The 25255-nt window shown below is 42.6% G+C and overlaps 1 protein-coding gene and 1 pseudogene across 1 annotated transcript in view; both read right to left on the bottom strand.

The window, feature by feature from the left end:
* Positions 1 to 3724, bottom strand: part of LOC121568977 (ubiquitin carboxyl-terminal hydrolase 43) — a 102332-nt gene extending 98608 nt beyond the window's left edge. Inside the window, exon 1 of the mRNA XM_041879525.2 lies at positions 2782 to 3724. Coding sequence (XP_041735459.1) covers positions 2782 to 3402 — 621 coding nt within the window. The 5' untranslated portion in view covers positions 3403 to 3724. The remainder of the gene's footprint in view (positions 1 to 2781) is intronic.
* Positions 3725 to 7246: 3522 nt separating this feature from the next.
* On the bottom strand, positions 7247 to 23986 carry LOC121568642 (annotated as a pseudogene).
* Positions 23987 to 25255: the final 1269 nt, after the last annotated feature.

The following is a 25255-nucleotide window of genomic DNA, read 5'->3' as shown; positions in this document are numbered from 1 at the left end:
AGTTTCTGTTTTCAAACCTTCTCTGGCCCCTCTATGCAAACAGTGAAATCCACCAGGAGGGATTCAGAGAATGCACTAGGACAAACATATCAGATACTCTTTAAAACACACATCTGATTCTGATCCCAGAGCAGGTAGAATGAAGCCCTCAGATCGGAGGACAGTGACAGGCAGGACATGATGAAGGGGCAGAATATATATAAAGTTGTGGCCACTGTGCTTAACCTTCGATACAACAATTACGTAACCCTCCCCCTACAGCGTCAGTCCTGCCAGGTGCTACTGGAATGTGGCTCAGTGCCAGTCATCCTGCGCTGCGATAGCTACCTTTTTGTTTTATTTTTCTCCTGTCTGCACCACCAACCTGCCTGAGAGGACACTGGGACAGATCACCATTTAATGATAACTTTTTGCTTCTAAATCAACCAAGGACATCTCTTCTGAATTCACTCAAAATACATTTTGCCTACTTATAATGAGGACTGAAAAGTCACCTCTTGCATTGTATAGCTCTTTCTGTCAGGCTGTCAGTCATTCTCACATTAGAGTTTACTTAGAGTGCATATTAGTGAATATTAGCCTGTGGCTGAACAGCACAAATGTGTGCAACCACCGAATTGCTTTTGCTGAAACATTGTGTTACATCATAAAGTTTACTTCATTTTCTCCTCCAAAATTGTGTTTGTATATTTTTTTTATGGGATGTGACGCAAACACTTATCCACCTTCTTTGCTATTCCTTGTCTATGCTATTCACCGTATCTCCTCTTACTCTGTCAGAGGCATGTGGAGTGACTGATAATACCGTTTGAGAACTCTGCTCTGAGATAATTATGAAGTGGGCCATTTAAATTACGGGGTGAGGTTTTTGATTGTTTATAGATGGCTGGTTGTGTTGTCTGATGCTTCCATGGCCTATGGGCTCAGACTGGGGCCTGACAGCTATCTGATTATCTCATGGTGTCTCCAGGCAGCTGTGGTATTACGTAGAAGACTGTTTTAGACAGCCAGACATGAACTCAGGACCCTTCTGGTCACAGAGCCACAGCCAAGATGCACGCCTGTGTGTGCTTAAACACAGGAAAGATCTCATCACATGCATTGAGTGTTTTTCATTACAGCTATCTTGAGATCTCAACTACCTTGACTACATGAAGCCAGCTCAGATTATTGTCCTCTCAAAATCTGATAGGAGTGTCCCACAAGATGAGAAGGAAGTGGCTATAGATGGTGAGGAGTTGGCAGGGTGTCCAGAGAAGTGTGAGAGTGTGAGAAATAGTTACTTTTTGGAGGACAGGAACGGTCACACAGAACATTGGGTCAGACAGAAAACAAAGTAAACTAGTTAGGAATGATTCTCCCCTGAGACCTCTCTGACAGGAGGTGCAGCACTGACTGCACAATAAAGGTAATATCATCTCTGGATGGTTTTTAGTCTGGTATTGTGGTGGGGCACTCTCAATCTGCCCCTCATTGACCACCACCCAGACCAAACGTCTCGAACTCCTTTACTTCCAGTACATTACACTGAGCCAGAGGGTGGCAAAGTGATGGAGCCCCTGGCTTTGCACCACGCAGGGTGAAGGTGTGCATCTAGCTATGCTTACACCTCTTCTCCTCACAGAGCAATTAGCATTTCTAAGAATAATCCATTGTGAATTTATTGTCCTACCCCTTATCATCTTCTCTTTATCTGGCCTTGAACTATATAGGAGCTTAGCACTGCAGGCGCGGGAGTGTGATAATAGTTTTTTCCTCCTCTTTAGCGTGGGCAGGGTGGGAAAGCCTGAGGGGAAACTGATACTGTCACAGCCTCCTGATCCACACTCAGATCCACACTCAGATCCTTTAATGGAGAGTGTTCCTCTCAATGAACAGTCTTCTCTATGACAATGTTGCCTAACTAACATAATGAAGTGTGTCCTACTCAGAAACACTCCAATACTGTAAATGGAGTCAGCCAGGTGCTATGTTCATCCTCTCAGCGACTGGAATATTAAAGTGTCCAAAGCCGCCATACCTGGACAACGCTCAATATAACACACCGGCTAACGAAAATCTGTTTAGAGTATAGTAAGTCCATTGTTTACGTTCAAGGTTCTTCTGTGCTGTGAGTGTCTGAAGGAACAAAGTGCTAGCTCAGCACTCCAGACAGACACCTGATAACCCATGCCCTCAGCCTCCAGTGGCACACTATGCCAGCCAGCCACCTCATTAGTAAGTGGTGAACTAAAAGCCATCTGGGTAAAACCACAGACTATAAAAGCACTGTAGTGGCTATCAAAGCTTGCTGATGCACTGACTTATAAAGTAATCAATTCTGGAGAAAGAAATAAACAGGTTACCTATAGGCTAATAAATCTTATTAACTCCAATGTCATGGATAGTGCTTCAGGCATCATTTTGGGAATATCACATCAAATAAAATGTTATTTATCACGTTTCGTATACAACAAGTGTAGACTAACAGTGTAATGCTTATTGACCAATATGATAAAATTTTCTGTAAATCCCCTCAATATTTTAGGCAAATGTCAAACAAATTGTTTTTTACCATGTTAGGATTGACAGCAGCATTGTTTTTTTGTTGCGGTTTCAATCAAGGTAGTTCGTAGTTCAGGTCATAGGTGAAGTCAGGGGCAAATGGAAATACAGCAGTTATCTTCGACCCTGGCTCTCTTGTACTTAAATTGCTTGTCCTGTGTTTATTACATAGTAAGTATATTGTTAGTACACAGGTATAAGAGCAACTTAATTTAAGAATAGCCAACTATAGCCTACCTTGAATTCCACTGACAGTTGCGGAATGTATTCCAGAGTCCAGAGTGCCCTAACAAGTGATGCCAACTGCTCAGTGACTTCACCTCTGGCATGCTGCGTGTCTTCACTTCTAACAATTCCATTAATTCTGCTTTGACTCAAATCCAATTTGTACCGTTCCAACCCGAGATACTCTGCGAGCAGGTCAGTGTTGCTCAAGCACTGGACCACGGCGTTCATGAAACAGGTGTTCCCGTGATTTTTCAAGCCAAGAACACCTGGAATTTTGCCACCATAGCACCATAAAACCCTTTCTTTCACCGAGCAACGGGAAGAAGCTATCGAATTATTTTTAACAGGATCATCCCCGGCGATCTGCACATCCTCTTTGATATTTCCTGAGTTGGCGCTGAGTGTGCAAGGTGTCCCGTCACGAAACCCTCCATCGTCATCCTCTACGCCCTGAACTTCAACGTCTCCAAAGTGGGTAAAAGTGCCCAAAGTTTTTATAATTTTATTTACAAAACTCCCAACCGACTTCAATGATTTCTTTCGAAAAAGCCGTCCATGTTTCTGTTTGTTTTCCTTGCGCTTTGCTGCCTTTGACGTGGCTTCTTCCTTCACTCTGCAGTGTTTATCCATATCTTTATAATACTTTGCAAATGTTGGAGAGTTCTGGAATTAATTTCGAGGCCACTGTGCCACTTTTCTGCAGCGATTTCCCATCCGGATACCGTGAGGAGGACAGAACACAAGCACACAGAGGTGATAACATCGCGGAGCCATGGCACATCAACACATATCGACTCAGTGCAGCCGGTAAACGTCCCTCAAACATTCCAATACTTACTGAAAGCCTTCATGCTTGTAGACCAAATTACACGAGCTCCATCGATGTTAAACACTACCCGCGCCTTTCCTTGCCTTCTACTTGCAGCCGTTACACACGCGCTTACCCATCGCTTCGAACTTCGCATCTAAAGAGGCGTGCATTCTTAATGCATAGTGTGCGACTAATCCCTCCCACTTTGATTCTAGTCCCCTAATCATCAGAGTAGTTAACGCTGGCATAGTAGGCTACATAAACGCTGACGCACACATTGATGTTTCCAGGTTTAACTTTTATTCTCATGAAAACAATCAGTTTTTCATGGTTCAAAGTTGAAACAGTCATAATTTCTGTTTGGCAGGTTTTCTCTGTTAATATTAAGTATATGGATTAGTCATGGACAAGTTTTTGCATTTAGAACACACACATATTAGCCAATTATAAATGGATTAATGATGTGTAGACATGATTCAAGTAGGTTATGTGGGTTTCCCAATGTTTGAGAGCCCTCTGCTGTTTCAACCCACTGGCATGTAGCTCAGCTGGTAGAGCACGGCGCTTGTAACGCCAAGGTAGTGGGTTCGATCCCCAGGACCACCCACACACCAAAATGTATGCACGCATGACTGTAAGTCGCTTTGGATAAAAGCGTCTGCTAAATGGCATATTATTTATTATTATTAAGGGCAGTGGTGAGGTGCTCACCTGAAGAGCAAACCATACAAATATCAAATCAAATCAAATGTATTGGTCACATACACATGGTTAGCAGATGTTATTGCGAGTGTAGCGAAATGCTTGTGCTTCTAGTTCTGACATTACATTACATTACATTTACGTCATTTAGCAGACGCTCTTATCCAGAGCGACTTACAAATTGGTGCATTCACCCTATAGCCAGTGGGATAACCACCTTTTTTTTTTTTTTTTAGGGGGGTAGAAGGATTACTTTATCATATCCCAGGTATTCCTTAAAGAGGTGGGGTTTCAAATGTCTCCGGAAGGTGGTGAGTGACTCTGCTGTCCTGGCGTCGTGAGGGAGCTTGTTCCACCATTGGGGTGCCAGAGCAGCGAACAGTTTTGACTGGGCTGAGCGGGAACTATGCTTCCGCAGAGGAAGGGAGCCAGCAGGCCAGAGGTGGATGAACGCAATGCCCTCGTTTGGGTGTAGGGACTGATCAGAGCCTGAAGGTACGGAGGTGCCATTCCCCTCACAGCTCCATAGGCAAGCACCATGGTCTTGTAACAGATGCGAGCTTCAACTGGAAGCCAGTGGAGTGTGCGGAGGAGCGGGGGTGACGTGAGAGAACTTGGGAAGGTTGAACACCAGACGGGCTGCGGCATTCTGGATGAGTTGTAGGGGTTTAATGGCACAGGCAGGGAGCCCAGCCAACAGCGAGTTGCAGTAATCCAGACGGGAGATGACAAGTGCCTGGATTAGGACCTGTGCCGCTTCCTGTGTAAGGCAGGGTCGTACTCTCCGAATGTTGTAGAGCATGAACCTGCAGGATCGGGTCACCGCCTTGATGTTAGCGGAGAACGACAGGGTGTTGTCCAGGGTCACGCCAAGGCTCTTCGCACTCTGGGAGGAGGACACAACGGAGTTGTCAACCGTGATGGCGAGATCATGGAACGGGCAGTCCTTCCCCGGGAGGAAGAGCAGCTCCGTCTTGCCAAGGTTCAGCTTGAGGTGGTGATCCGTCATCCATACTGATATGTCTGCCAGACATGCAGAGATGCGATTCGCCACCTGGTTATCAGAAGGGGGAAAGGAGAAGATTAGTTGTGTATCGTCAGCGTAGCAATGATAGGAGAGGCCATGTGAGGATATGACAGAGCCAAGTGACTTGGTGTATAGGGAGAATAGGAGAGGGCCTAGAACTGAGCCCTGGGGGACACCAGTGGTGAGAGCACGTGGTGCGGAGACAGCTTCTCGCCACGCCACTTGGTAGGAGCGACCGGTCAGGTAGGACGCAATCCAGGAGTGAGCCGCGCCGGAGATGCCCAGCTCGGAGAGGGTGGAGAGGAGGATCTGATGGTTCACAGTATCAAAGGCAGCAGACAGGTCTAGAAGGACAAGAGCAGAGGAGAGAGAGTTAGCTTTAGCAGTGCGGAGAGCCTCCGTGACACAGAGAAGAGCAGTCTCAGTTGAATGACCAGTCCTGAAACGTGACTGGTTTGGATCAAGAAGGTCATTCTGAGAGAGATAGCAAGAGAGTTGGCTAAAGACGGCACGCTCAATAGTTTTGGAAAGAAAAGAAAGAAGGGATACTGGTCTGTAGTTGTTGACATCAGTGGGATCGAGTGTTGGTTGGTGCAGCAATATCTAGCAAGTAATATCTAACAGTTCCACAACAAAAACCTAATACACACAATCTAAGGAATGGAATAAGAATATATAAATATATGGATGAGCAATGTCATTATCAGAGTGGCATAGGCTAAGATGCAATAGATAGTATAGAATACAGTATATACAAATGAGATGGGTAATGCAAGATATGTAAACATTATTAAAGTGGCATTATTAAAGTGACTAGTGTTCCATTTATTAAAGTGGCCAGTGATTTTCAAGTCTGTATGTAGGCAGCAGCCTCTCTGTGCTAGTGATGGCTGTTTAACAGTCTGATGGCCTTGAGATAGAAGCTGTTTTTCAGTCTCTCGGTCCCAGCTTTGATGCACCTGTACTGACCTTGCCTTCTGGATGGTGGTGAACAGGCAGTGGCTCAGGTGGTAATTGTCCTTGATTATATTTTTGGCCTTCCTGTGACATTGGGTGCTGTAGGTGTCCTGGAGGGCAGGTAGTTTGCCCCCGGTGATGCGTTGTGCAGACCGCACCACCCTCTGGAAAGCCCTGCGGTTGTGGGCGGTGCATTTGCCATACCAGGCGGTGATACAGCCCGACAGGATTACATTTACATTTTAGTAATTTAGCAGACGCTCTTATCCAGAGTGAGTGCATAAATGTTTTTCATACTGGTCCCCCGTGGGAATCGAACCCACAACCCTGGCGTTGCAAGCGCCATGCTCTACCAACTGAGCTACACGGGACTATGCTCTCAATTGTGCATCTCAAATCAAATCAAATCAAATTGTATTTGCCACATGCGCCGAATACAACAGGTGTACAACAGGTGTAGACATTACAGTGAAATGCGTACTTACAAGCCCTTAACCAACAATGCAGTTTTTATTTTTTATTTATTTTTTAAATACAATAAAAAAAGTGTTAAGTAAAACATTTATGAGTGAAAGATAAAAGCAAATAACTAAAGAGCAGCAGTAAAATAAAATAACAGTAGGGAGGCTATATACAGTGGGGTACCGGTACAGAGTCAATGTGCGGGGGCACTGGCTAGTCGAGGTAATTGAGGTAATATGTACATGTGGGTAGAGTTAAAGTGACTATGCATAAATAATAAACAGAGTTGCAGCAGCGTAAAAGAGGGGGTGGGGTGGGGGGGCAGTGCAAATAGTCCAGGTAGCCATGATTAGCTGTTCAGGAGTCTTATGGCTTGGGCGTAGAAGCTGTTAAGAAGCCTTTTGGACCTAGACTTGGCGCTCCGGTACCGCTTGCTGTACGGTAGCAGAGAGAACAGTCTATGACTAGGGTCACAGTGGGTACGACATCTCCTATACACTTCCTTATAAACCCACTCACCGAATCAGCGGCTACCCGGAACATACACAACAAGATAGAAGGATATGATAGAAAATAAGCAGACATATTTAAATCTGGTTAATCTCAAACATGTACTTTATGGAGTTTGTTGGTTGGGGGAAAAAAACGGTCCACTATCTTTACAAAAGCTCTGGTAGGCCACCTTGTAAGCATATGTGCATTCCTTTTACATTCACGACAATATCATTCAATACCTTGGGGAATGCTCTGGCAGAAATGGAGACCTTGTGCAATAATATCTTGTTAAGCTATACTCAGGCAATGAAATGGGAACACTAATGGGAATAGGATCTTTAAAGGTCCAATGCAGCCGTTGTTATCTCAATATCAAATCATTTCTGGGTAACAATGAAGTACCTTACTGTGACTGTTTTCAATTAAAATTAAAATACATTTAAAAAAAGCTTCTTAGCAAAGAGCAATTTCTCAAGCAAGAATTTTGCTAGGACTGTCTGGGAGTGGTTTGAGTGGGGAGGGGAAAACTGAAATGTAGCTGTTATTGGCAGAGAGGTTTTGAACTCTCTTTCTTATTGGTCTATTAAGTAATTTACCACAAGGTGATGTCACCATGGAAGGCCAAAACTCCCTCCCACCAAAACAGGCTGACATTTCAGGCAGTCTTTTCAAACAGCTCTTACACTAAAAGGGCATTATCATAATTTCACAATTTTACAGTATTATTCCAACCTAGTATGGAAATATATATAAATCACATTTTGACTGCACTGGACCTTTATTACAAGTGTTTGTTATTTTGGCATATTAACTCTAAATTGAAGATTTATTGAGTAATAAAGAAGAACTCCCATATCCAGACCAACTCTCCTCACCAGTGATGGACTGAGGGAATCAGGGTGGGCAGAATGTTGTCCAGGGTAGTAGGGCAGGTGAGTGTACCTCCATGGCAGTATGGACCCATCTACACTGATGCTGATCACGTACTTGTTGTTGGAGCAGATCTTGACGCTGTTGATGCTGCCACTGTGCCCAGTGCCGATGTCTGTCACCTCCCCCTCAGAGTACCCCCACTCCTTCACCAGCTTGTCATCGCCATTCGGCACCTATGTGGAGACACAAAGCAATACATTATTATGGGATATCAGTGTTTCATTTAGTCAGAGCAGTACAATGGGTACAGTACAGACTGTCTCATCTTACAAAGGCTTGATGAATGATGTCTGTGAGAGACAATGAAATGTTGTGGCCTGAGATGAAATAGATTTTGAAAAGAGCCAACTGTATAAACCATACATATGCCGTTTCTTAATTTGAGCCAGTTTCTCACAGCAGGAAAATAATCCTGTAGCAACAGGAAATGTGAATTATTATGTGGATTATAATTAATATACATTTTTCATTAGGGAAAATCAAGTCTGAAACTTTAAAGTGGAAATTACAAACTTTACAATACTTTTTAAACCAGGAATACACTACAAGTTAGCCTGCAACAAAAATGCCTGCAACAACAGGATGATCAAATTAAGATAACGCATCTGTATCTGTCACAAAATGGTCTCCGTCGAGGGTGATGTGTATTCCATTAATGGATCCTGAGTGGGACCCTTCTAGTTCTCGTAAGGCAAACCCGTCATACACCTCCCAATAGCCAATCTGTCTCAGAAAAGATACAGTAGGATAAATATCACAGGCCTTGATGTGCAGTAAACGAGGATCGTAGAATAGTTGTGTGAAGAACTCTCATTAAAATGCAGACAATAAAAATGTATAAAATCCACCCAACAGTTTCCAAAAGCGCATGCTCATTATTTTTCAACCAGGATTATAATATGCAGAGTCTTTCACAATGACCAGTATTCATTATTGAAACTTTTTAATCAATGCAAGTCTGTGTCAAAATCTCTCCTCCTGTTTTAAAAATTATAAGCAGATGTATTGTGCACGCTAGCATTTATTGGCTAGTAAATCATTTTGGGAGATTTAGAACTAAAGCTTTGACTTTCTCCTAATGAGTCCTTCACAGTATGCAAATGAGAACTGCTACCGTCTATCAAATAGTAACATGCAGTGGTTAAAACATGGTTGTGTGTGTGAATGTGCCATAATCATCTCAGGGGTTGGCAGCTGTCTCCTTCTAGCTTCGGCCTCCCGTTGCAATTGTTATTTGAAGTTATTTTTAGACCACAAATACCACATTTCCCTTTTAAAACGCAGGTGCCTTTCTATTTTTCCCTTGTTGAAAAGTAATTTAACTTACAAAGAAGGAGCTCAGGAAGAGTGTAGATTTTACATCCTATGTGATTGTGCTCACCACTTTTCACGAAAAAACACGCGTTCCAGTACTCTATAGTTTAGAGATACCTAGTCCTTTGATGTAAAGCAAAAAGTACATTCTATTTATAGACAAAACACTCCCCCTCAGTTAAAAATAGAGAGAAGTGTGTTTCTTTGGAAGTGCTGCAGTTTAATCCAGAGTCCTGAACAGTCATTGGTACACTCTTTCCTAAAAATAGACAGAAGGGCTTATGGGCTATAAATAGACATCAAAATAAGATGCAGGGACAAATTCACTGGTACTGTAAAGTCAACTATGATACTTCTTCTATAGGTTTCTGCTAAACCAGCCACCTGTGGCCAAAAAATCAGGTCCAAACTTCCATCATGAAGACATGGATTGTACTCATGAAATACTCCATTTTAATATTATGAAAGCCCCAAGAGAAATTATCTCTGTGGAATACCTCAAAATAATAATATTTTATGTGAAGTTAGTGTGCTACTCAATGGATTGCTCTGGTACACCAGTGAAATATTTTTTTTTTAAGTTAAACAAGGAGAGATCATATTCCAATGAGGTTTTATCTGTGAAGAAGTAAACATCATCCTAGATGAAGTGGGTGGCAGAGACCATCTGGTCGCCTGAGTCATAGCTATGCCGTCTGCTATAGGAACAAACATTCCCTTAGCAGAGAATGAATACAATGCACTGTCATTGTCACTGCATTACACTACTATGACATCTGGTGCTAAAATATGACCAGTGACAAGGAGATGGCGCTCACGCATGACTCACTATGCGATCAATCATTCATTGTGTTTCAAAACCCATGGTAATAACTGTAAATAAATACTATGGTAGTCATTAACCCAGTCAGTGTTGAATTCTCCCTCAATACTTTAGTCTGTGGCACAAATGAGTCTGACCTCAGTAAATACTCTTCTATATCCTACTGTGGTGGTGGATGGACCTTTCTGTCTGTGCCACTAGTGGTGATCTGGTACTCCTCAGGGTGGTAGCAGAGTATATCTGCTGCTTCTATTTGTTTCATGATCAGTTTTACTGTTTCACTGTGTTTCACTGTTAGTATTTGTTTCTATTTGTTAAACCAGTAGTCCTTTCTTCATATCAATAGCATTGTAACCAGATTCTATTATGAATAAACATGAGCCAAGGCGTGCAATGCTTGTGTTTTTTTTTAAACGTTGTTTATCTGGTAGGCCCTAACACAGTGCAGTGGTTTCATGCCCACTAATTACCTTCTAATGCATGCAGGTATCTATAAAAAAATAATTTGGTAGGTGCTTATATTCGTCCTATTTCACGCATGTAAAAGTGTGTATTAATACGCATGTGTGAATTGGAAATTTGTTTTTTTGCATATCCCAACTCTCCTTGACACCCTTGGAGAGTGGGTTCACGGCCAGGGTCTGCCATTATCAACAGCGACCCTATTTGTACTTTGTAATACTGATGGTCCTTCATCTCCATCATTGTTGTTTATCTTTATCTCCATGGTGCTTTATCTTCTTGATCTTTACCTGTCCCTCCCCTCCCCACTGGCAATCCTCTTGCAGTCTCTGGTGGTGGCGATGGCTGTCACTCACACCCATGCTGTGGGCGTTGTGCACAGTCATCATCAGCCTGCCAGTTTCAGGAGTGAAGTCACGGATCTTACCATGATTCCAGGCTGAAAGGAAACAACACAAAAAGTCAATGACTGGGGGGAATACAAACACGAATGCGTGACAGAAAGTATTGTTTTCCTTTCATCCGAGTTAAAAATGGCACAACTGTTGTTAGCCAACTAAATCACCTCCAGAGGAGTGAACAGAGGAATGCTTTTCCATTTCCAGACAGCAGACACAACTTATAATAGAAAGCCCCAGAGTTTGTGCAGCTAAGAAATGGAATGGGAAACCCACCACTGATCATGCTCCTGCCATCAATCATGAATTCCACAGCATTGCAGCCAGGTCATGTTGGGCACAGTGATACGTAGCACTTCTTTAGAGTTTTCCGTATGCCACATCCGGATGTCATTCTCAGAACATGTGGCAAAGAGCTCCGACCAGCCACTGTGAGATATACACCAAGATATACACGTTAAGTTAAAGCACTTTTTATCAGTCCATAATGAATTAATCTAGCTACTGACCATGAATATGATCAATATAATGCTTAACAAAATCTACTTTGGAGGACACAGGACATTTGATTTACAGTAAATGATAGTATGGCCCCCTCTACTGGTGTCATTTAAAAAGGCAAATTGGCTTCAAAATAAACAGCCAGTCATGCAGAATCAGTTTCCTATTTGCATTCAGTAGGGGACTGAGCCTGCACACATATGGAATGTGATGCCTTATATTATGTGACCTTTAAGCCTGTTGTGTCACTCACTAATGAAAGTCCACATCGTCCATGGCTGGTGGTGATCAGGTGATGAGCTCCTCTTTGAAGTCAGCATAGTTTTAAACAGTAGATCTGTGTTGCCTTTGTGCCCACAAAGAACTGGTGACCCTCACCATGGAGCGCTATGGATGTCACCCCCTCTCCAGCTGAACCTTCCTGCCAAAGGAACACAATAGACTGGTCGATAGTGTAGAAACCAAAGAATACATGTACAGGTAGTATTCATTCTGTAGTACTGTAGTACAGTGGTGTTTTAGATGCTTTTGGAAGATGCACACAGGATTGAAATAATAACTATAAAAGTTAATAAAGACCTCCTTTAAAGACACTCAACTCACTTGATGTGTTTGAAGTTGGATGAGGATCCTGAACAGAGTGAACATGCCATCTCCTGAGTCCACCAAAATGTCGCCTGTCTTCATCACTATGATTGTGTTCACCCCCTGTAGACAACAACGGGAAATTCATGCTGAGTTCTGAGGTTTGTATTGCAGTCTATCTAACTAAGCCAGATATTAAACTCCTCTTACCGTGTTCCTATTTTGAACCCACCTTGCTGAACTTCTGTTTCACTGGGACACGACCCATTAAGAAGCTTGGTCTTGAGATTGACTTTCAGGATATCCCCACTGGTGTCACAGTAGAAATAGCTGCCTTCCTCAAGGATCTGTACCATGAAGTAACAGGAAGTTATTCAGGCTGCAAACTGCTACAAGACTTAGTTACTGCAGTATGCTGAGGAAATAGCACTCTCACAAAGGGTCATACTATTCATGTTTTTAAATGTATCAGGGCTCTACAGTGTGACAATTTTACTCACATGTGCCTAGGTACATATTTTGCTGTGCGAACTGGAATTTAAATTTAGTAGCCTCAGAAAATATAGGATTATAGCTTTAATATCTCAAATATCTTTCATTGTGTTTCTAAATTTCTTTGTGAGTGCCTACATTTTTCAACTTAGGTGCACACGTGCTCCTTGTATAAAAGGTCAGCTTAGAGCCCTGTGTATAGCCATGTGTTTGTGCACTCTATGTTCTGATATTATAATTACCCAAATGCATTTCACAATTGTTTTCGTCTGCCCTGTCTGACATTCAGTGGACCTAATCTTGTCGGGAAGATCAAGTTCCTAAATGCGGAGAGTGTCGCTACAAGAAGATTATCAATATCCTTATAGGCCTATAGCTGTGACATTTCATTAGAAGGTGTGCCAAACCAAAATTATACAAAAATAGCTCTATTTAGATATACATACTGTTCTGCCTACACAAAGATGGTCACTTGTGTTGGAATATTACAGAGTAAGGCAGTGACCACCACTATGGGCTGAGGCTTCCACAAATGTATTCTATGTTTTCTATATTCCACACCACTATATGGAAAATACAGATACACACAGTTATTCAGTTAAAGTGTATGAATATGCCTATTTGTAACTACTATATTATAACAGAGGATCTGAGTCAAATGTCAGTATTTCACAAAGTTTGACAAATTATTGCTATGGCTAGTACCTGCCATCATCCTGGCCTTCAAGGGTCACCATGTACTTGACATTGGGGGGAGAAGGCCAATCCTTCCCCCTTGGCTAACACCAAATTATCAGTGGAATCCTCAACTTTATGACATACTAAAAGCAAAAATGGTTATGTATGAGAATGTAATATGTAGAAACTGCTTCTCCAATAGAATTCCCTGATCGCGTCATCAGGTCTAACCAATGATGTATATAAACTCTGGGTGACTGACAGGGAGCGTTTACTCCTCCATTGTAAAAAAGATTTTGGAAGCTATAGAAATGCATTTATTAATGTCTACATTCGTTTTTGACACATTTATTATATTACAGACACCTTAATGCATACTCTGAAATTATATTATGTTAGGTAAACATAAAACTACAAAATAAAAATAAAAACATTTTCCTTTTTTAGAGTATGTGTTTTTAGAGTAATGTTACTGTCCCCACTACAACAGCAAAACACTTAAATACATGTAATTTTGTCCTTGAAACATTTAATTGAAGTACTGTAGAATTCCATTCCTTCCTATGGAGGACTGCTCCTACTGCCAATGTGGCCGACCGGTGGCTACAAAGCCTCTCAATGGGCAATACCTAACATCAGCAATCCAGGGTTTATACACATCATTGGGTCTAAGGGTCATCTCACCCCGAACTACGCATGTGCATCCGTCAAATCAAAAGGCACTCCTTCGATATAAAGTTGTTTTTGACGAAAATGAAAACGTGTCAGTTTGTCACTTTGACGAGGTTGGAGTAATAACATGTTCACCTACTTAAGACTGTCTTGAATCTAGGTTTGAACAACTAGGAAGAATTGTTCACATTTGAGCTAGGGTGTACAATATCACATTACACAAGGACCTTAAGGGGCATACACACATTTATAATTCTAACAGCATTTTTGTTGGCAGAGTATTTAATTGTCTTAAAATAGAGTTCAATTGCTTTTTGCAAGGTAATAAATGTGGTGTTTTGTTTGTAAATGTACATACAGTGGGGAGAACAAGTATTTGATACACTGCCGATTTTGCAGGTTTTCCTACTTACAAAGCATGTAGAGCTCTGTACTTTTTATCATAGGTACACTTCAACTGTGAGAGACGGAATCTAAAACAAAAATCCAGAAAATCACATTGTATGATTTTTAAGTAATTCATTTGCATTTTATTGCATGACATAAGTATTTGATACATCAGAAAAGCATAACTTAATATTTGGTACAGAAACCTTTGTTTGCAATTAAAGAGATCATACGTTTCCTGTAGGTCTTGACCAGGTTTGCACACACTGCAGCAGGGATTTTGGCCCACTCCTCCATACAGACCTTCTCCAGATCCTTCAGGTTTCGGGGCTGTCGCTGGGCAATACGGACTTTCAGCTCCCTCCAAAGATTTTCTATTGGGTTCAGGTCTGGAGACTGGCTAGGCCATTCCAGGACCTTGAGATGCTTCTTACGGAGCCACTCCTTAGTTGCCCTGGCTGTGTGTTTCGGGTCGTTGTCATGCTGGAAGACCCAGCCACGACCCATCTTCAATGCTCTTACTGAGGGAAGGAGGTTGTTGGCCAAGATCTCGCGATACATGGCCCCATCCATCCTCCCCTCAATACGGTGCAGTCGTCCTGTCCCCTTTGCAGAAAAGCATCCCCAAAGAATGATGTTTCCACCTCCATGCTTCACGGTTGGGATGGTGTTCTTGGGGTTGTACTCATCCTTCTTCTTCCTCCAAACACGGCGAGTGGAGTTTAGACCAAAAAGCTCTATTCTTGTCTCATCAGACCACATGACCTTCTCCCATTCCTCCTCTGGATCATCCAGATGGTCATTGGCAAACTTCTTACGGGCCTGGATATGCGCTGGCTTGAGCAGGGGGACCTTGCGTGCGCTGCAGGATTTTAATCCATGACGGCGTAGTGTGTTACTAATGGTTTTCTTTGAGACTGTGGTCCCAGCTCTCTTCAGGTCATTGACCAGGTCCTGCCGTGTAGTTCTGGGCTGATCCCTCACCTTCCTCATGATCATTGATGCCCCACGAGGTGAGATCTTGCATGGAGCCCCAGACCGAGGGTGATTGACCGTCATCTTGAACTTCTTCCATTTTCTAATAATTGCGCCAGCAGTTGTTGCCTTCTCACCAAGCTGTTTGCCTATTGTCCTGTAGCCCATCCCAGCCTTGTGCAGGTCTACAATTGTATCCCTGATGTCCTTACACAGCTCTCTGGTCTTGGCCATTGTGGAGAGGTTGGAGTCTGTTTGATTGAGTGTGTGGACAGGTGTCTTTTATACAGGTAACGAGTTCAAACAGGTGCAGTTAATACAGGTAATGAGTGGAGAACAGGAGGGCTTCTTAAAGAAAAACTAACAGGTCTGTGGGAGCTGGAATTCTTACTGGTTGGTAGGTGATCAAATACTTATGTCATGCAATAAAATGCAAATTAATTACTTAAAAATCATACAATGTGATTTTCTGGATTTTTGTTTTAGAATCCGTCTCTCACAGTTGAAGTGTACCTACGATAAAAATTACAGACCTCTACATGCTTTGTAAGTAGGAAAACCTGCAAAATCGGCAGTGTATCAAATACTTGTTCTCCCCACTGTATGTGAATATGACATTTGGACAAAAGAATAATGAAATTAATTACGTAAAATTGTTTCAACGTATTTCTATCGTAAGTAAAGAATCCAAGCAGTACATCTCTCCATAATAGTGTAAAATCTTCATAAATGTGTTCAATTATAAATCTACTGATGTCTTGCCACATATTCCTTACATGAATACAATGCCAAAAAATATGCAACACTGTTTCTGGGTGGTCATTAAAAAAGGTACAATTTGAATGTATGTTTTTTATTTTTTAAACATATTTATGAATAATTTTTAAAGAAACTTCCTTAATTTTGTTAATAAGTAGGTATGTGTGTGGCAACATCCAAACTTTTTTCCAACAGATATTATCAATAAAACCATTCCAATAAAGCATGTCATAAGGTATAGATACAACATCCTGCTGAAACAAGGCTCGTATAGCTCTATTGTTGTTGAATGAACTAAAAGACAAACAGATCTTTCCTACTGATGAGTCAACATGGTTAATTGAAGGTATGTTCTGAGGGTCTTGACACATTCCTGAATAATAAAGCAACACCTGAGGGAATGGCATCTAAAACAATTACAAAATCTTTAGGTGTTATAGGGATCTTGTAAAGTGATCAGAATTCCTTATAATTAAGTAAAATACCCTCTGCATTTACAAGTTGGCTCACCAATAGGATATTATTTCGGAACCAATATTCTAAAACCAAATAAGTATTTTTATACAACATGTCCCGATTATTCCATATATAATATCTGTGTGGAGAAGAATTATGCTTCTAAATGAAGGACCATGACAAGAAAACCTGCCGATGAAAAGCAGAGAGTTTCACTGGAACTTTGTCAATATTATAATTGCAAACCAACATGAAGTTAAGGCCACCAAAAGTAGAGAAGACATGATGAGGAATAAAGTTCCACAAAGAAGTGGCTCTTCTTAGGAATTGTTTTATCCAATTGATCTTAAAAGTATTATTTAAGGTATTAAGGTCCAGAAAATTCAGCCCACCATACACATAAGTGTTCATTACAACAGATTTCTTAATGTAATGGGTACGGTTTCTCCACAGAAAGTTGAAAAGCATCTGGTCTATCTCTTTGCTTCTTTTACTGTCAAGATATAAAGATAGAGCGGCATATGTTAGTCTAGAGATACCTCCAGCCTTGGTTATTAGGCCTCTTCCTTTTAAAGATAAGTCCCTCTGTAGCCATTGGTTTAGCTTCATCTGGGGGGTTTTAATAAGAGGGTTAAAATGTAGTAAGCCTCTAGACTTCTGATCCTTAGTAATGGTTATGCTGTTAAGCGGAGTGGAACAGGGGAACCCAAGAGCAGACTCAGACGAGGAGACTGGGATGAAGTAACAAAGGTATTTATTGAGACACAGGGGGGAGATGGAGTGCAGGTCAGGGGAAACTGCTGGAAACCAGGTGCGGCAGCTGCGGCTGGAGCGAGGGGGGTTGAGACAGGGTGAGCAGGTCCGGAGGGGAATCCAAGGGAGTAGTAGAGTGGGGAATCCAGGACAGAGTAGCAGGATGACGAGACGTGGGACTGGAGACAGGGACCAGAGTCAGAGCAGGCAGAACTATAGTGGAGAGGAAAACAGCGTCAGGCAAGGAAAACAGGCACAACAGGATCTGAATAGTAACAAATGGCTAGAACCGTAGACTGACTGAGCAGAGATTACGATATGGCAGTGTGGAAGTGGCAGGACTGAGTATTTGTAGAGGTCTTGATTATGGAACAGGTTGCAGCTGGTGGGGATCTGCTTTGACTCCAGCACACCTGTCTCCGCCCACACAATCACACACACACACACACACACACACACACACACACACACACACACACACACACACACACACACACACACACACACACACACACACACACACAGAGAGGGAGAGAGTACTGGGGGAGTGGTGGGAGGTCAAGGAGACACAGGATGAGCAGTAGAGGGCGTTGCAGGAGCAGATGTGACATATGCCTAAATATGTAAGTTCTTCTTTCACTGGAATACCATAATATGAGGGTGTCACACAATCTTTGACAGCCATGAGTTCACATTTATTAATGTTAAGACATAGACCAGATGCTTTGGAAAAGGATTCTATCACATTGATCGATATGGGAATCTGACTAGCGTCTTTCAGAAAAAGTGTAGTATCATCAGCCAGATGGCTTATAATAATTTCTTTACCAGCTATGGAAATACCTTGTACAGGACTATTATTTAAAGAATTTGTAAGAAGTTGGGTGATTAATAAAAAAAGATACGGTGAGACAACGTTGCCTAATTCCTCTCTTTAACTAAAATATAGGTGAGGTGCCAGGTTTCAGTTTGATAGAGCTGTTACCATACTTATAGAGAGTCTTAATAGCCTTACAGAAACAATCCCCAAAGCCACATTTCTCAAGTGAGTGGAAGAGGAACTGATGCTCCACTGTCTCAAATGCTTTATAAAAATCAAAAAATAATATGAAGCTATCCTTGGTTATTAGGTCTGAGTAGTCAAGTATGTATAATACTAGTCTGATGTTGTTAGAAATATGTCTGCTCCTCATAAAGACAGACTGTGTTTCATCAATGATTGCATCCAGGACTTCTTTAATTATTTAAGGCTAATATCTTATAGTCATTATTAAGAAGACACATTGGACGCCAGTTATCGATAAGCAGCACTTCTTTTTTAGGCTTAGGTATCAGTGTTATTAACCCCTGACTCATTGTAGGAGGGAAAACATTGTTTTTAATACTCTCTAAAGACTTCAAGTAGGAAGGGAGCTACTTGTTCAGAAATTAACTTGTAAAATTCTGCCGTAATTCCATCAATACCTGGGGATTTATTGTTCTTTAGATGTTTGATAGATTCGATAATCACTTCAACTATGATGGGTTCATCACACTGTTTAGATTCTGTATCACTGATAGAGTGAACATTATTCAGTGAGTCAAAAAACATATCTGTGGATTCCTGAGAGTACATAGAGCTATACAATTTCCTGTAAATTCACATCTCTCATTGACTGCTCAAACCCTGGTCTGGTCTGCCGAGCCTGCTTCAATAGCTTCCCGATTGTCTCGCGATGTTGGGCCTCTGTGTTTAGAAAATGTGCTTAAAGCAATAGAGTGCAATAATAGCTTCTTTTAGTTGGCACTAACTCCGCCATTGGTTCGTTGAACAAAGCCTATGGGAAAATGAATGGAGTTTTTGTAGTGTCCACTAGCTATGTGATATTATTCTGGATTTCTTTCTGACCGATTGATGAACACAGTAATCAGTTCAGAAGAGATGACTGAAGTCTAGCTAGCTAGCAAGGACGTACCAATATAACCAATAACTGCATCAAGCTCAAGAAGTTGGCAGCCTACTGGTAAACGTTTACGAAGCACTCTCACTTTTTAGCTTCGACACAGACTGCCAACTAAACTTTTTTCACAGGTAGCAACGGTTGGCCCAGGAGCACCCCTGTGCATGCGCAGGCAAAACCTTTGACCCATATTTGACCCCGTTGAGGGAGAGATTACAATGTTTCAACCTTTAAATGGACTCAATTTTCTCTCATGATTTTGTCCAATAACTCCCCTTGACACCTCAATAAAAGTGAAGGTCATGCAAGGGCAGCCACTGTTCAGTGTAGGGTTCTTTATTGGGGTCACATCTGGCTCAGACCACTCATCTGTGTGGAAAACATCCATTCATGACCATGTGAGCTGGATCACAGGCTTCTTTGCCATGATGACAAATGAGGGAACAAAGTCATTATCCTGTCATGGTCATGTATGAACTTTGGCACCCTAATGAAAGAGCGTATTTAGTGAAAAGCTGCAGTTGACCTCTAGAATCGCATCGTCAGGAGAAATATGACGAACATCGAAGATACAAGACTCACTCTCTCTTAAGAATGTCTCATACCAAATATTAACTTCCTCTGTCCAAGTATTTGGTATAGCCTAATACAGACCTCTTTATGCATATCATAGCCTGAAAGACCTTTTGTGCCAAATGCTAAACTGTGTTGATTTCTGTTTACCCCACATTTCCTGCAGAGAGCAGTATTTTGAAGGAACTGATGGGTTCACTGAATAGTTTTTCATTCTGCAGATTTTGTGAACACAGTGTCAGCACAAATCCTGATGAATGAGCTCCCTGCTTGTTATGACTGACATGGGACTGTGGCCAAAGACAGACCCCAGTGGAAGAAGATTGTTGTGGCTTTATGTCCCACCCAGGACGAAGAGGCCTAGGTAAAGACATATGATTGGTAGTAATGTGTCAGGGACCTTCTCACAATGGTCTCACTGTGATTTTGTGTGTCAACATTAGTGCCCATTGTCTTTATTTTGATAGTACTGGCTGTTCAAGTAAAGGGAAAGCAATGTTGAGCCATGTCATTGTTTGTTGCAACAATAACATTTCAGTCCAGAAGATATTACCTGAGGGAAAATGAACACAGCAAGTTGGGTTGAAAACCAACATACTATACTGCCATTTTGACCTCATGTAAGCTGATTTTTTAATCAATGTTTCGATTGGAATCAGACATAATTCAAATAACATTAAATTAAGAGATTTAAACTTTCTTTTTTTCTAAAAGGACTTAATGCAGACAAGTGTTGAAGGCTCTGTTTTGCTACTTGGATTGCCTCAATTTACATAAAGTCCACATACTGTGGCATACAGTTGTTTTTTTACCAAACCACAAATAAGCTCTTTCTCATCTGGCCTCAATGGCCCGGCACTGCCTGTAGACTGTCATTCCAGCAGGCTTCTCTGACACAGCACAGAAGTGTTTATAAAGTAAACCCACACAGGCCAAAATAGTGTAATTGATCGCTCCTCCACTCATCCGGGAGCGAGTGGTAATATTTTTATTCTTACGTCCTGTAAATGCATTTCCAAACAGCCCTCTCCAGTTACTATAGCCATAAGTTGGTCAAATGTTTCCCTATGAATCTGGAGTCCATTCACACATAGCCTATCACACATAGCATACAACCATGTATTACTGATAAATGTTCAAATATCAACATGTTACACAGTGGTGAACGTGTTGGCTAAGGCATGGCATATACCAGGGAAGATATACCAGTATCCTCTGTTTCTGCTGCTAAAGCCACTTTCTACCACTCTAAATTCCAAGCATCTGCCTCTAACCCTAGGAAGCTCTTTGCCACCTACTCCTCCCTGCTGAATCCTCCTCCCCCTCCCCCCCTCCTCCCTCTCTGTGGATGACTTTGTCAACCATTTTGAAAAGAAGGTTGACGACATCCGATCCTCGTTTGTTAAGTCAAATGACACTGCTGGTCCAGCTCACACTGCCCTACCCTATGCTTTTACTTCTTTCTCCCCTCTCTCTCCAGATGAAATCTTGCGACTTGTGACGGCCGGCCGCCCAACAACCTGCCCGCTTGACCCTATCCCCTCCTCTCTTCTCCAGACCATTTCCGGAGACCTTCTCCCTTACCTCACCTCGCTCATCAACTCATCCTTGACCGCTGGCTATGTCCCTTCCGTCTTCAAGAGAGCGAGAGTTGCACCCCTTCTCAAAAAACCTCAGTTGTCAACAACTACAGACCAGTATCCCTTCTTTCTTTTCTCTCCAAAACTCTTGAGCGTGCCGTCTTTAGCCAACTCTCTTGCTATCTCTCTCAGAATGACCTTCTTGATCCAAACCAGTCAGGTTTCAAGACTGGTCATTCAACTGAGACTGCTCTTCTCTGTGTCACGGAGGCTCTCCGCACTGCTAAAGCTAACTCTCTCTCCTCTGCTCTTGGCTCCTAGACCTGTCTGCTGCCTTTGATACTGTGAACCATCAGATCCTCCTCTCCACCCTCTCCGAGTTGGGCATCTCCGGCGCGGCTCACTCTTGGATTGCGTCCTACCTGACAGGTCGCTCCTACCAAGTGGTGTGGCGAGAATCTGTCTCCGCACCACGTGCTCTCACCACTGGTGTCCCCCAGGGCTCAGTTCTAGGCCCTCTCCTATTCTCGCTATACACCAAGTCACTTGGCTCTGTCATATCCTCACATGGCCTCTCCTATCATTGCTACGCAGACGACACACAACTAATCTTCTCCTTTCCCCCTTCTGATAACCAGGTGGCGAATCGCATCTCTGCATGTCTGGCAGACATATCAGTGTGGATGACGGATCACCACCTCAAGCTGAACCTCGGCAAGACGGAGCTGCTCTTCCTCCCGGGGATGGACTGCCCGTTCCATGATCTCGCCATCACGGTTGACAACTCCGTTGTGTCCTCCTCCCAGAGTGCAAAGAGCCTTGGTGTGACCCTGGACAACACCCTGTCGTTCTCCGCTACCATCAAGGCGGTGACCCGATCCTGTAGGTTCATGCTCTACAACATTCGGAGAGTACGACCCTGCCTTACACAGGAAGTGGCACAGGTCCTAATCCAGGCACTTGTCATCTCCCGTCTGGATTACTGCAACTCGCTGTTGGCTGGGCTCCCTGCCTGTGCCATTAAACCCCTACAACTCATCCAGAATGCCGCAGCCCGTCTGGTGTTCAACCTTCCCAAGTTCTCTCACGTCACCCCGCTCCTCCGCACACTCCACTGGCTTCCAGTTGAAGCTCGCATCTGCTACAAGACCATGGTGCTTGCCTACGGAGCTGTGAGGGGAACGGCACCTCCGTACCTTCAGGCTCTGATCAGTCCCTACACCCAAACGAGGGCATTGCGTTCATCCACCTCTGGCCTGCTGGCCCCCCTACCTCTGCGGAAGCACAGTTCCCGCTCAGCCCAGTCAAAACTGTTCGCTGCTCTGGCACCCCATTGGTGGAACAAGCTCCTTCACGACGCCAGGACAGCGGAGTCACTCACCACCTTCCGGAGACACTTGAAACCCCACCTCTTTAAGGGATAGGATAGGATAAAGTAATCCTTCTACCCCCCCTTACCCCACCCATCCCCCCAAAAAAAACACATATTGTAAAATGGTTATCCCACTGGCTATAAGGTGAATGCACCAATTTGTAAGACGCTCTGGATAAGAGCGTCTGCTAAATCACGTAAATGTAAAATGGAAGAGGACACACAGGGGGTATATGGGTTCCATTTGTGGTGGTGGTTTGTTGCCAGCTGTTTGAACCACATGTTCAACTTCTCCAGATGGTGAAAATGTCCTTGTGAATGTGTATACGTCTGTGTGTGTCTGAATGAGTTAGTGTGTGTTTGTGCTCGTATGTGTGTGTTTAGAGGTCCTCTGTTGTAGGACCATCAACTTGTCAACAGTGAGCATCACCAGAGACCATCATAGGGGACACGACAGCAGCCTGGAGTAGTAGAGCATCATTTAGGACATGACAGCAGCCTGGTGTAGTAGAGCATCATTTAGGACACAACAGCAGCCTGGAGTAGTAGAGCATCATAGGGGACACGACAGCAGCCTGGAGTAGTAGAGCATCATAGGGGACACGACAGCAGCCTGGTGTAGTAGAGTATCATTTAGGACACGACAGCAGCCTGGTGTAGTAGAGCATAATTTAGGACATGACAGCAGCCTGGTGTAGTAGAGCATCATTTAGGACACGACAGCAGCCTGGAGTAGTAGAGCATCATTTAGGACACGACAGCAGCCTGGAGTGGTAGAGCATCATAGGGGACACGACAGCAGCCTGGAGTAGTAGAGCATCATAGGGGACACGACAGCAGCCTGGAGTAGTAGAGCATAATTTAGGACACGACAGCAGCCTGGAGTAGTAGAGCATGCTGAAAGCAGTTCATCAGCTCCTTGCTGACAGAGTAATTACAATGCTGCTGTGACACTAAATAGGGCCTTTCTTCCCTATGTGTTACAGCAAGGACATGAGTAGTGTTTTTCTGCTCATCTAGACTTTGCCAATGAGGGTGATGACATCTGTATACGGTAGGGATTAACATGGGGATAACCAGGATCCCAGGACTGTCCCGGGAGCACATTTCCAGAATTGTTTTATGACAAGACCTGGGAAATTACAAAGAAAATTCCCCAATGTCAGCACTTAAAGTCCATTGTTTATGTTCAAAGTTCTTCTGTGCTGTGTAAGTGAGTGTCTGACAGAACAAAGTGCTAGCTCACCGCTTCAGACAGACACCTGGTAACCCCATGCTCTCAGACTCCAGGGACACACTGTACCAGGCAGCCACCTCATTATGTGGTGAACTAAAAGCTTTCTGGGTAAAACCACAGACTATAAAAGCACTGTGCAGATGAACCCGAGTTCAGCGTGGCTATCGACACTCGCTGATGCACTGACTTCATAAAGTTATTTCCTGGAAAAAATAAACAGGTTACCTATAGGCTAATACATCTTATGAACTCCAATGTCATGGATAGTGCTTCAGGCAGCATTTTTGGAATATCAAATCAAATCAAATGTTATTTGTCACATGTTTCGTAAACAACAGGTGTAGACTAATGGTGAAATGCTTATTGACCAATATGATCAAATGTTCTGTAAATCCCCTCAATATTTTAGGCAAATGTCAAACAAATAGTTTTTTATCATGTTAGGAATGACAGCAGCATTGTTTTTTATGTTGAGGTTTCATATCAAGGTAGGGCAAGGTGCAATCAAAGTATACAGCAGTAGTTCGTAGATGGGTCATTCTACAGATTCGGTGCCTTTTGTGATTGAGGAGGATGAAACAATGAACATTAAAATCTTAAACTTTTTTTTATTTGATGTGACAAAGTAATGTGTGTACTTGATAGAAAATACCTTTTCCCATCTCAATGTAGAGTATTAAGTTATTATTCTGTATTATTTTCTCAAACAAGTCCCAATTTAATTCAACCCCGTCACAATCATTTTGTTATTCAACTATTCATTTTTCCAATAAGCTTGAGATCAGCTTCTGGCATAATCTGACAGTTTAGATGTCCCTTGTAAATAATGGCATATTGTAATTAAAGAGAAAATCAAGAAAAACTGACCAGCACCATCCTTTCCAGTTTACGATGAAGAAATTTCTAATCTAACTCCACATTTTCGCAAGAAATGTGCAAGAATGCTGCGTAATTCCTGACAAAATTGAAATAGCCTTATTTACCCTGATTTAATACACACAATAAAAACACTATTGATGTTATATTTTGTGTATTTAATACAAAAAATGTAAAAAAATAATCTCGTAACAGGGATGAATGCACCGCAACAGGGTTGAAAATCATGTAACAGGGTTGAGTGAAAAGCATCATGTGTCATA

The sequence above is a fragment of the Coregonus clupeaformis genome, chromosome 7, assembly GCF_020615455.1.
Source record: "Coregonus clupeaformis isolate EN_2021a chromosome 7, ASM2061545v1, whole genome shotgun sequence".
In the NCBI taxonomy this organism is placed as follows: Eukaryota; Metazoa; Chordata; class Actinopteri; order Salmoniformes; family Salmonidae; genus Coregonus; species Coregonus clupeaformis.
The sequence above is the reverse complement of the archived record's forward strand: the minus strand, read 5'-3'. Positions and strand labels throughout refer to the sequence as shown.